Source organism: Pteropus alecto, unplaced genomic scaffold (genome assembly GCF_000325575.1).
Source record: "Pteropus alecto unplaced genomic scaffold, ASM32557v1 scaffold166, whole genome shotgun sequence".
In the NCBI taxonomy this organism is placed as follows: domain Eukaryota; kingdom Metazoa; phylum Chordata; class Mammalia; order Chiroptera; family Pteropodidae; genus Pteropus; species Pteropus alecto.
The window spans coordinates 8,907,343-8,920,077 of NW_006439757.1; the positions used below are offsets into that span (position 1 = coordinate 8,907,343).

The window sequence follows — 12,735 nt, forward strand, 5'->3', positions numbered from 1 at the left end:
GGAAAGAGTATAAATAGAATTGAGACAAATCCATCTCACAAATATCAACATAGATCAAAAGAAAGTCTATTTTTCTTTACAATTTAAGTGTAAAAGGTATGAATTTAGTTAAATAAAACTTTGATAAATATATAATTTTTGGAGGGAGGTTGAGCTTTCTAAATTCCTCATATAGAAATAGGCACATGGTGGCAACTTAATAGTTATTAAACGAATGAATGAAATATAAATCAAAAGGAAAACACCAGAAAGAAAAGATCCTTAGGTTTGATAACATAAATATCTTAATGTTCTGTATTTTAATTATAATTAAATTTAAAAGGTAAATGGCAAACTTGGAAAATATTTATAATATGTAAAAAATAGAGGGTTAATGTTTTTGCTAAGTAAACAACTCCAGTAAATTAATAAGAAAAAGTACACATTTCTATAGAAATATCAGTTAAACCATGTATAATATGTCATCAATGAAAAAATATAAATAGTCAATAAACATAAAAAACTGTTCTGTTTTTTTAGTTAATCAAAGAATGCAAAGTTTAAAAAATTCTGTTCGACATGTATCAAAGTGACAGACTTAAAAAAACATGGAATATTGATAAGAGTGATTAGAAATGGAAAGTTTAATATACTGTTGCTGGGTATATTGCTATATCCTACAGAGAGGCAGTTTGGAATACATTTTATAAAATTTTAAAATGTGCTTAGCTTTTGGTCAGGTCATTCCATTTCCAGAGATTTCTCTAAGGGAAGTATAGATTTGCACAAAGAGTAGCTGCAAGGATGTCTGCAGTACTTTTTTTTTTATAGTAAACAACCCAGTGCCCAATAATTGGAGATGATTTCCCAGCTTTATTAAGGTGTAATTGACAAAAGTTGTATATATTTAAGGCATACGACATGATGATTTGATATACGTTATGAAGTGATTACCACAACCAAGCTAATTAACACATCCATCACCTCACATTCTTTTTGTGTATGGTAAGAGTACCTGTGATCTACTCTCTTAGCAAATTTCAGGTATACAATATTAAGTCACCATGATGCACATTAGATCCCCTGAGCTTAATCATCATGTATAAGATGATGATTAAGAATGAACATACTTCGGAGACTACTCAGCTGTTAAAATAGTAATTTAGAAGAGTGTTCGGTGATGTGAAAGGATGTTCGATATCTGTTATCAAGTAAAAAAGGCAGGATACAAAATGATATACAAGTTATCATATTTTAAAAATTACATAAATGCATTAGAAAAAGACTGAGAAAGAGATACATGAGAATGTTAGCAGTGGGCCTCTTTAGGTAATAAAATTATGGGTAATTTTAATTTTCTTCTTTGTGTTTGTCTCTACATTTTCTACAATGAACATTTTGTGTGTGTGTGTGAGATGAGAATAAGATAAACCAAACAAATAATAATAAAACGATACCCTATTCGAAATCACACTTGTCCACAATTATGAGTACCTTACATGAAAAATAGAATAGTTTTGATACATTAAAGCTGATATACTAAAAATAGTACAGGCTTTGGGGTTTCACAGTCTGGATTGAATCTTTAGCTGTATGAACTTGGGCATGTTAATGCAGTCAACCTTCAAGTTCCTCCCTGTGAAATGGGGATGAATATTTTTGTCTATCAATGGAGATGTTGCACAGCTCGATAAAATAGTGCATGTGAGAGCTACTCATAAATTGAACAGAGATATACAAGTACAAGATTTTATTATAACCATCAAACCCTATCGATACTGTTAGATTTTATGTCCCAAAGAACAGTACAGATCACATCTCTGGTAAAGCTTTTATTTTATTTTTTTAATCAAAGAACTACTTGGGAATTTGAGCGTCTTCTTAGTTGCTATTAAAAACTCATCACATAAAATTATCAAGCTTTTGGCTCCAGATTAATTCTTTGGTATAAATTTCTTTCTTCTTTTGTTTTGCTTCCAAGATATGAAAGGTTGTAAATCATTCAAAAGGCAACATGAATTCCTGAAACTTTTGCTTTTGTTTTAAAACTTAAGAGGATCATCCCAAAGTAAACTGATATTTTACAGTAAGCCTTGAGAGAGACCATTTTAATATATATATATTTTTATAGGGACAATGTTTAAAGCAGTCCAAGGGAATTGGAAAAATAGTAAGTGAAAATTGGAAATAAAGTGTATCACACATTTCTAGAGTTGAACCATCATAGAGAAGGAACCCTGCTCTGCTTTGTTAAAAAAGAGTAAATTTGAAGATCTAGTTGGCTGTATTAAATGATTCGTGAATTGGGCAGCATCCCCTTCACCACCTAGAGGGAGTTCCAAGGACTTGTACAAAATAGAAAGTTTTTTATAGGAAGAAGGGTAGTGGAAGGGAGCTATTAACAAAAGAAAAGCACGTCTTCTATTGGGGAGAAGGGAATAGCAAGCTTTTTCCCCCTGCAGATTACTTCTTCTTTCTTTGCATGATGGAGAGGGTCCACGTGACAGATTACTTTACTGGTCTTTGACCAGAAAATTTCAGACTGGTTGGTTAAGTGAGAGATTGAAATAGCAACAGGTCAGGTATTAAATTTAGGTTTGGTATCCTGGACTTTAGCACAAGTGACACCATTGGGGCCTGTGGTTTTTTCTTTAACAGTGGTTCGACTATTTTCTTTTCTCCTTGTCTTATCTTTAGCTATTATTAACAGTGAAACATCAGATGGAGATATTCCAAAGTTCATGAGTGATTTGCAGGCTAGTTCTCAAAGAGAGAAAAGCGGTCAGCCCACAAAAATAGAACTTGTAAGGGAATTTAAACACTAAAGTTAATTTTTTTTTTTTTTTTTTATTGTAAGTCTGAAAAAGATAGCCATGGGGATTGCTGCTCATACAGGAAACTTTTTTTTTTCTCTTGTGAAAACAACCACAAAGTGGTTGACCAGCTTTCAGTTTTTTTCTAACTTTTTCTGTCTTTTCTGTCAAGTGATCTCACCAGTGATTACCAAATTCATCATCATTTTAATCTCTAATCTTTAATACAGCTTGCTCCTGAGACTAAGGCTGTCATTCATTGGATTATGGATATTCCTTTCGTGCTCTCTGCCAATCTCCATGGAGGAGACCTTGTGGCCAATTATCCATATGATGAGACGCGGAGTGGTAGGTGTTCTTCTTGCTTCTGTAATTCGTTTAAGGCTTGCAATTACTTTACAAGGCTTTGTGGGATGGTTTCTATAATGTTCTTTTAAGGTACTGGTCATAAAGTGATTTCGCCTGTAGAAATACATATGTGTAATCTTGACAGACTATTCAGGCAAGAGAAAGAGAGAAAGTAGAATCACGAACTAGGATCACTTTTGGACCCTTGTAAAATGAAAAGATTATGGACGGTATATAAGTTTGTGTACGAGATGGCTTAAAAATGTAGGCAGCCTCTTGGTGTTCACTCAAGACCCATGCCGATCTCTGTGTGTGTCTTACTGTTCTCTTACACTTCTGCATTTAGAACTGTTTGTAGGGGTGTCGGGGAAGAAAGTGGTGCTTTGATTTTCTCTAACAGGTTTTATTTAAGGTTCAGGCCTAACTTTAGCCAGATATTTTCAGTTTAGTTTTTGTTGCTCCAAGACATTTCCTGCTTTGGGTCAATTCTCAGGGGCTTTTAAAGAGTTAGTTCTTTGTAAACACAGGATGATAATTTTAGATACTGGAAACTGAGTTTTGAAGAAAGTCATCGGTGAAATGTTAAAATTTATAGATTTTGTGGTTTGTCAATAGCTGGGAAATTTAAAACACTGGCATATTTTATAATACACGAATCAGAATACAGTATATCAAAAATATATTATTTATTTCCGTAATACACATAGGAGATTTTTAAAAACTCTAAATTTAGATACTGAAAAGTATGTGTGAGAGTGGTTCATAGTGGCTATGAGGTTGGTACAAGTACATTTAAAAATCTTTAAAATTTTTTTCAATTACAGTTGACATACAATATTATATTAGTTTCAGGTATACAACACAGTGATTAGACATTTATATAACTTACAAAGTGATCCCCCAATAAGTCTAGTACCCACCTGACACCACAAATAACTATTACAATATTATCGACTATATTCCCTATGCTGTACTTTACATCCCCATGACTACTTTATAACCGCCAGTTTTACAAATACGGTTTTTAAATTAAAAATTTTAACAACAGAAATCTCCTTACTGCCTTCCCAGGTCCAGTTTATTATCAGCTTATCACCTTTTCTTGTGAAACTTTGAATTCATAAGTAGAATGTACACCCTGTCAAATTTTTACTCTGTGGTATTAGCAGTGGAAGTTATAGAACCTAAAAGCCAGGCATAACTGTCGAGTACTTAAATCTCCACTCCTTTCCCGTTGTGATGTAGCTAAAAAAATACATCAGTAAGAGACCGACACTGAATCACCCTGCAGGAAACATGCAGTGCTCCTTGGTTTGTGTACATTTCTTTAACTTTGTGGGTTTATTTTTCTAGGTACTGCCCATGAATATAGCTCCTGCCCAGATGATGCCATTTTCCAAAGCTTGGCTCGGGCGTACTCCTCTTTTAACCCCCCCATGTCAGACCCCAATCGGCCACCGTGTCGCAAGAACGACGATGACAGCAGCTTTGTGGACGGAACGACCAATGGTGCGGCTTGGTACAGTGTACCTGGAGGTGTGTTTCCGGTTTTCTCTTTGATTATGTGATAGTGGCTTATTTTATAATAACCGTTTGGATTTAGAGAGTCTTCAATCCTCCTCAATCACTAGGAAATTAACTGAATCTGCAGTTTATCCATGAAAATTAGTTTTCTGCATGAATGATTCCTGAGTATAGTTTTGTTTTTATTGATTTTTAAAAATCGAGAGGCTAATTGAAGAGATATAGGAAATGAACTGAACACATCCAGTGGGAAAATATAAATGAACCTTGTTAACTATTCTACTTTTCAAATTCTAGCCTTAGGGAATAAGATAGCATCCTGATTATTTTAGTCCTGCTTTGACTATGGATAAGTGTAGATTTTAGAGGGCAGGCTTTGGCCTTTAGCATATCTTGGTCCACATACCTTTTCATTTTTATTTTAATGATGGGATAACAGGAATTCTTTGATGTGGAATATTTATTTTGTAATCACTACTACAATAAGTACTATTAGATCAGGAAGCTCTTCACCTTTTATGGGGTCTGAAAAGGGAAAAGCCCACTGCTTCACAGCAGCTAGAGGATGCATCTTCTAGAAACCAAGGCAGTTCTCATGGTTCCCTTTGCCCAGCATGGACTTCGCACAGCTCCCATTTTTATGGCTACCTGGACCAATCACAGTTGTATAATACTTGCCTCTACCAAGGATGAAGAGTGAAATTTTTTTTCCTCTTTGCCTAAAACCAATTTTCTAGAGCCCACCTGCAAAAGAAAAACAGAATTAGGGCAGTAGCATCACCAGCTAATTATAGGGTTTTGGTTTAAGATGCTTCTTTTGTTGAATTATACCCTAAGGAAAACATTCTTTCTGATTTTTTTCTTTCTGATAAGTGGTTATCCTGTTTTAATTAATATTTTACACCAGGGCAGATCAGATATAATGCTTTTTTTCCCCCCCTCTATAGCTTGAGAAATAAGATCTATGTCAGATTTTAGGATTTAGGCTGTATCAAATACATCAGATGGGAAGTAATTTTATACTTCAGTTTTTATAAAAACTTTAGTAATTCCTTTGGAATTACCTTTTTTGGACAAATAGTACATTTTATACAGAATATCAAGTGATCTATATCAGTAAAATACTGATAATAATAATTTAAATCATAGTCAATGATTATGTTCCATAGTAATCAATCAATAAAGCTTTGACTTTCTTCAAGCTCCATGTAGTGAATGAAATCAGTGCCTTAGGTCAATTCTTCTAGAAGCAGAACCTGGGACAGGGATCTAGATGCTCATAATTTATTGAGGGAGTGCTCTTTAAGAAAAACTCTGCATGAGATTGAGGGAGGCGGGTAAGGAAGGGGATAGAACTGAGCAAAGATGTGGTCTCAGGTGCCGTTTATCCTGGTCTTGAGCCATTGGAAAGATGCCCTCGAGCATAAGCCACAGGTAGGGTTGTCCTTCCTCGAGGCCAGGGAACCAGCTTTTGGTGGCTCCATATCAGTCAGTCATTGGTTGTGAGATCTTTTTTTCCTTAATGGAGGCATCTATCACAATTAATTTCTCCCTTGGGACTGCTGTTGCTGCAGCTCATGACTTTCGGTATGTTGTGTTTCTATTTTAATTTGTTTAAGGTATTTGGTTTCCCTTGGGGTTTTCACTTTAGTAATTCCTTTGGAATTACCTTTTTTGGACAAATAGTACATTTTATATAGAATATCAAGTGATCTATATCAGTAAAATACTGATAATAATAATTTAAATCATAGTCAATGATTATGTTCCATAGTAATCAATCAATAAAGCTTTGACTTTCTTCAAGCTCCATGTAGTGAATGAAATCAGTGCCTTAGGTCAATTCTTCTAGAAGCAGAACCTGGGACAGGGATCTAGATGCTCATAATTTATTGAGGGAGTGCTCTTTAAGAAAAACTCTGCATGAGATTGAGGGAGGCGGGTAAGGAAGGGGATAGAACTGAGCAAAGATGTGGTCTCAGGTGCCGTTTATCCTGGTCTTGAGCCATTGGAAAGATGCCCTCGAGCATAAGCCACAGGTAGGGTTGTCCTTCCTCGAGGCCAGGGAACCAGCTTTTGGTGGCTCCATATCAGTCAGTCATTGGTTGTGAGATCTTTTTTTCCTTAATGGAGGCATCTATCACAATTAATTTCTCCCTTGGGACTGCTGTTGCTGCAGCTCATGACTTTTGGTATGTTGTGTTTCTATTTTAATTTGTTTAAGGTATTTGGTTTCCCTTGGGGTTTTCTCTTTGACCCATTGGTTGTTCAAGAGTATATTGTTTATTTTTCTACATATTTTTGAATTTTCCAGTTTTCGTTCTGTAATGATTTCTAGTTTCATACCATTGCAATTATAAAAGATGTTTGGTATGATTTCAGTCTTCCTAAGTTTGGTAAGACTTGTTTGGTGACTTACATGACCCATTTTGGAGACTGTTTCATGTGTGCTTGGGAAGAATGTGTATACAGCTGCTGTTGGATTGTATCTTCTATATTATCTGTTAGACTCATGTGATCTAAAGTATAGAAGGCAAATGTTTCCTTATTGATTTTCTGTCTGGATGATCTATCTATCCATTGTTGAAAGTAGGGTATCAAAGTCCCCTATGATTATCGTATTGTTGTCTGTTTCTTCCTTTACATCTGTTAGTGTTTGCTTAGTATATTTAGGTGCTCCAGTGTTGACTGTATATATAGATTTTTGATATTTCTAAACTTTGATACATTGACTGTTTTATCACAATATAATGACCTTCTTTGTCTGTTACAGTTTTTGGCTATCTATTTTCTGATGTAAATATAGCTACTTCTCCTCTCTTTTGGTTTCCATTTTAATGGACTCTCTTTTTCTAGTCCCTTCACTTTGAGCCTATTTGTGTCCTTAAAGCTGATATGAGTTTCTTACAGGCACCATATAGCTGGGTCTTAATTTTTAACCCATTTAGCCACTCTGTGCCTTTTGATTGGAAAGTTTAATTCATTTACATTTAAGGTAATTATTCATAGGTAAGGACTTACTAGTGATGACTTATTGTTTTCTGTCTGTTTTATAGTTGCCTTGTTCCTTACTTCCTCTCTTGCTCTGTTCCTTTGCGAATTGACAATTTTGTGTGGTGGTATGCTTTGATTCCCTTCTCTAACTTTTTTGAATCTACTGTAGGTTTTTGCATTATGGTTACCACGAGGCTTACATAAAACATCTTAGCGCATGACAGTTTTAAGCTGGTAATATCCTAACTTTGATCACAAAAACTCTACCCTTTTACCTCCCTCTGCCTACGTTATGTTTTGATGTCACAGTTTATATCTTTTCATATTGTGTATCCATTAACCAATTACTGTAGTTATAGTTATTTTTAATATTTTTTTCTTTAACCTTAATACTAGAGTTAAGTGATAACACACCACCTGTTAGAGTATTAGAATACTCTAAATCTGGCTCTATACTAACCTCTACCAGCGTGTTGTATATTTTCGAATGTTTTCATGTTACCAATTAGTTCTGTTTTGGCACTGAGCTGTGTCACCTTAAAGAAAGGAAAGTTAAACTGTACCTTCTACCCTCTTTAATGTGTCCAGTCTTGATTTTTTTTTTTTTCTTGTGATAGTATGCTGGAACTTTTCCATTGGACTCCTGGACTTTCACAAAGGCACTCTGTTCATGGGTGATTATCAAAATTGGTGTTCTTTAGGGAGGGAAGATGGTAGCAAACTCCTATTTTGACATTTTGATGATGTCACTCCCCCATCGTCTTCTTTGAAGCTGAATCCAGTCCTGTGGAACAGGGCCGGTGCTGGCTTGAACACACTACGCAGAAATGCATTATGCTAAATGATTACTTAAGAACTGGAGAGAGTTTGTACTTCTAAGGTAGTAATAACCTCCCAAATGTGTTCTATCCCTTACGGTAGGTGATTTTCCTTGCAGTTTCCCACAGGCTTGCCAAAATGCACACACTACGCAGAAATGCATTATGCTAAATGATTACTTAAGAACTGGAGAGAGTTTGTACTTCTAAGGTAGTGATAACCTCCCAAATGTGTTCTAGCCCTTACGGTAGGTGATTTTCCTTGCGGTTTCCCACAGGCTTGCCAAAATGCACTGGTCGGTGCATCTTTTGTACTTGGTTCTCAGTTCAGCAGAACGTCCTGTGTAGAGTTTCAGTTGTTGACTTTCCATTTGGTGTTTTGGAAAAAGACTTTAATTACCTCAGCAGCAACTGCTTCGAGATCACTGTGGAGCTTAGCTGTGAAAAATTTCCACCCGAAGAGACTTTGAAGAGCTACTGGGAAGATAACAAAAACTCCCTCATTAGCTATCTTGAGCAGGTAAACACTGTCTCTAGTGTAACATGGGAGATTTAAGAGCCTTTAAACCTGCTGTACAATAGTCTCTTAAGAGGAGCCCACTCTAGAGGAATCCGTCAGACCCAAAATGAAGATGCTACATTTGGAAAACGTGTCAGTCGTGGTTCAAATAGGTTTTCATTTGTCATAGGTTTTGTGGTTCATGAATATTCACTGAGAACTGATTAAACTGGAGGGTTGTAGACTAGTGAAATGAAAATCTTATTTTCATTTATATTGCTCTAAGCAAGGGCAATCCTAGGACCCTCCTCCACCTGGATCACCTTGGGCCTGTCAGACATCCCAGGCAGGACCAGGACTAGGATGAGGAAAGTGAGGCAGCGAGGAGATAAAGAGGCATTCACTCTTAGGGTCACACAAGTAGGGGGTCAGCAACTAGCGGTGAGTGTGTCTTTAAATTTTGTGCCCCACACGCCTCACTTGTCTCACACTAAACTCAGCTGAATCTGAGGTAGTAATAATAATAATGATGATAGCTTACCTTTATGGGGCATTTACTATCTCCCAGGCATTCTTTTATATGCTTTACATGTAGCACTTAAGATATTTGATCCTCACAACAACTCTAGGAGGGAAGTTATACCATGGTCATCTTCATCTTCATCATAATCATCTTTTTCATTATCATCATTATCATCATCACCCTTATTTAAAAATGAGGACTCAGAGGCACAGAGAAATTAAACAACTTGCCTGAAGTCACTCAGCCAGCATCCAGGCTGTCTAGTTTCAGAATCACCAGGCCATGTTGCCTCTCATGATATAAGCTTAGATCTTTACCTGAGAGTCACTTATGTAGCCACTCCAGTGGGCTATGTACAGAATATTGGAGCATCTTACTACCTGTCAGAATAAAATACTTTACCTACTCAGACTCAATTCAGGCTGGTCCCTTGCCAACCCCACCCCTCTGTACTATGCAGACTTTGGCGTCAGGGGCAATGGCGGTAGAAGACCTAAAGACTCTGTTCTTTGCTTGCAGTGCCTTGCCAGTTTTCAAATTCCATTCTGAATGTGGCTATTTACACCCAAAATCAAGTAGAGCGATGTTAATTTCACATGCCAGCTCATAGTGCAGACTAATTTTTAAACTAATTTGACATAAACAAGTGCTCTTTGAATGTATATATGTACATTAAAATATATACGTATGAGTCCAATGCATTAAAAAAAAATGTAAAATCAGCTTAAAAATTCTTTTACAAATGTCAAATAATCATATAAGAGACCTTACCAAAAGAGTCTTTCATGGAACAGATCCACTGTTGACGGTGATGTTAAAAACACCCACCTATTAAACAGGATTTTTTCAATCAATGGAATCCTGCTGCATGTTAAACATGCATAGGTATTTTCAACAACAAAACAGGATAATTATCCATATTGACAATCTCGGTGGGGACCGTTGTGGAATGTCTCCTTTGAGAAGAGTTGTATTTGGATGAATCTTCTAAGCAAAGTTAACTGAAAAATATATTTTTGGCGTAGAGGAAGTAAGACAAGGCTATTTGGTGTGTTTTCCACTTAGATAGTAAAGAATGTCTCCTTAATATGGTGCTTATCATTTTATGTATTTTTTTAAACAAAAATTTATTGAGCTACTTCCACATCCTCAGCACCCTGTGAGGCACTGGGGCTAGTGACCGTTCTCAAGAAGGCTTCATGTTAGTGGGTTTCAGAAACTCGAATACCTGTGCAAGAGAGGATGATGAGTGCTAAAATAAAAGGTAACCACAGAGAGCAATGGTAGCACATGAAAGGGTCCCTAATGCAATCCTGGGACCTCAGAAAAGGCTTCTTGGAGCCAGACTATAAAATTTACTCTAGTTGATGCCAATATGATTATTCCTCTGATCGATAATTAAAAACAGATTTACCTACTGCTTAAGTATTCCCTTGGTTCTTGAGAAAAAATGTGCTACAAAACAAAATGAAACACGAATGTGTGCCCTCAGGAAAGAGGAGGATATTTGTCATGTTTATGGTGCCAGGTGGGCATGCATCAATTCATCTAAAAGCTATATCAGTTTATATAGAAATAAGCTGGAGAGAAGCGGGACCAAACCGTACAGTCCTATTTTTTTGCCATTTGGGATGAGAATTTGATTTGTCTGCAGATCCCTGAGATCTGTCTTGATATAGTAGTGCAAGCTGTGTAGAAGCAGTAACAGGGGTATTTACAGTGAGCTCATGCAGGATGCTTCATGGAACACTCCAGTTTTGAGACTCAGAGCCTGATGAAAGATCAGTGAAGGCTGCCAGAAATTCTGCGTTGAAATTGTTTTGCTGACAATGAGACAGAGTATGGTGGTAATTGAACACATGGGCCTAAAATCTAAGCATGGACTAGTCTACAACTCAGGGAAAAGAGGTGATTAGCAGACCTAATTCTGTAACTGGTTGAGAGGAAATCTCTTGCAGAGTTTTAAAAGGACAGGAACTAGAATTGTAAAGTTAATTAGAATAAAAAGATTGCTAAGAAGAGCCTCTCGCTCAAGAGCTTTAGAACAGTCCAGTTCTCAAAATTCCCAAAGAATTTCTCAAAGAATATTTCATGGGCACCTGCTTCTGAATCATCTAGGTTCTTATTAAAATTGAGTTTCCTGTCCCAGCACCCAGGCACACTTCTTGCAGGGCAGGACCCTAGAATCTGCGTTTCAGGAAGCTCTCTGGGTGACATGTAAATACACAAGGGTTTAAGGACTGCTGATAGCAACAGTCCTAGCAACAGTGGAGAATCTTCTGGGTTTTTTGGTTTGTTTTCTTTTGTTTTAGCTCTGGTCGATTGAAATGTCCTGGAATCTGAGGAGAAAGCATTACAGGAGGGACAAGTGTAGTAAATAGCTTCTCCAGTCATGAGTGAAATTTGCACTTCTGTGATTTCCTTTGCAAAAGCCATAAAGTGCCACGGTTTTTCAATCTGCATTTCTGTGGAACTTGCTACAGCTCATAACACTTTGATTGAGAGTAATTACCACAGTGGTACTTCTCAGACAGAAAAGTGTGTCCCACGATTGGCATATCAGTTATAGACATGTACTTATTTTTCTGTTAAACTGCATACTGTATAATGTCGGGTTGCAGAAGCAGAAAAAATAAAGTCATGAATATAAACTAGGTATATTTGGGCCTAATACCCGTGAATTATATGTTTTTGAAGTGATTGATTGACTGATTTTCCGATGGTGAGGAAATTTAAAACTTTTATGTGTCTAAGGTTTATAATATTGGTAATACCAGGGTTAGAGTGCCTCAAGATGAATAAAATCATCTCCACAATTTTTCTGACCCCCAGTGGCTCTCCCTATGTGAATTTCACTCAGAAAGCTAAATTTTCATGTGTCCATTGGCTAAATTTCAGTCTCTTAATTTTTGTTGGCTAATCCATAGATCAATTTTGGGGAGAAGTCAAAGATTCAGTAGACCCTAAAAAAGTCTTTTTTTTTTTTAAATATATTCTCTTCTCACTATGCTGGTTGCCAATAATATGATCATTTATTATTACCGACAGTACGTATAGCTTTTTACCATTTGCAAACGGCCTTTAGAGAAAAGAATTATGTGTTACTTTTATAGAGTTTTAGAGATTCTGCTTTTTAAAAATAATAGCAAGTGCAAAAAATTTGCCGATAACCAGAGGCATCTCTTTGATAAACATTTTACCACTGAAAATTTATTTTCCAGGGACAAAGGGAGTCAT

At 36.3% G+C, this 12,735-nt stretch overlaps 1 protein-coding gene across 1 annotated transcript in view; it reads left to right on the forward strand.

The window, feature by feature from the left end:
• Positions 1 to 12,735, forward strand: part of CPE (carboxypeptidase E) — an 87,677-nt gene that overhangs the window by 69,031 nt on the left and 5,911 nt on the right. The window contains exons 4-7 of the mRNA XM_015593279.2: positions 3,023 to 3,140; positions 4,494 to 4,678; positions 7,028 to 7,034; positions 8,866 to 8,996. Coding sequence (XP_015448765.1) covers positions 3,023 to 3,140; positions 4,494 to 4,678; positions 7,028 to 7,034; positions 8,866 to 8,996 — 441 coding nt within the window. The remainder of the gene's footprint in view (positions 1 to 3,022; positions 3,141 to 4,493; positions 4,679 to 7,027; positions 7,035 to 8,865; positions 8,997 to 12,735) is intronic.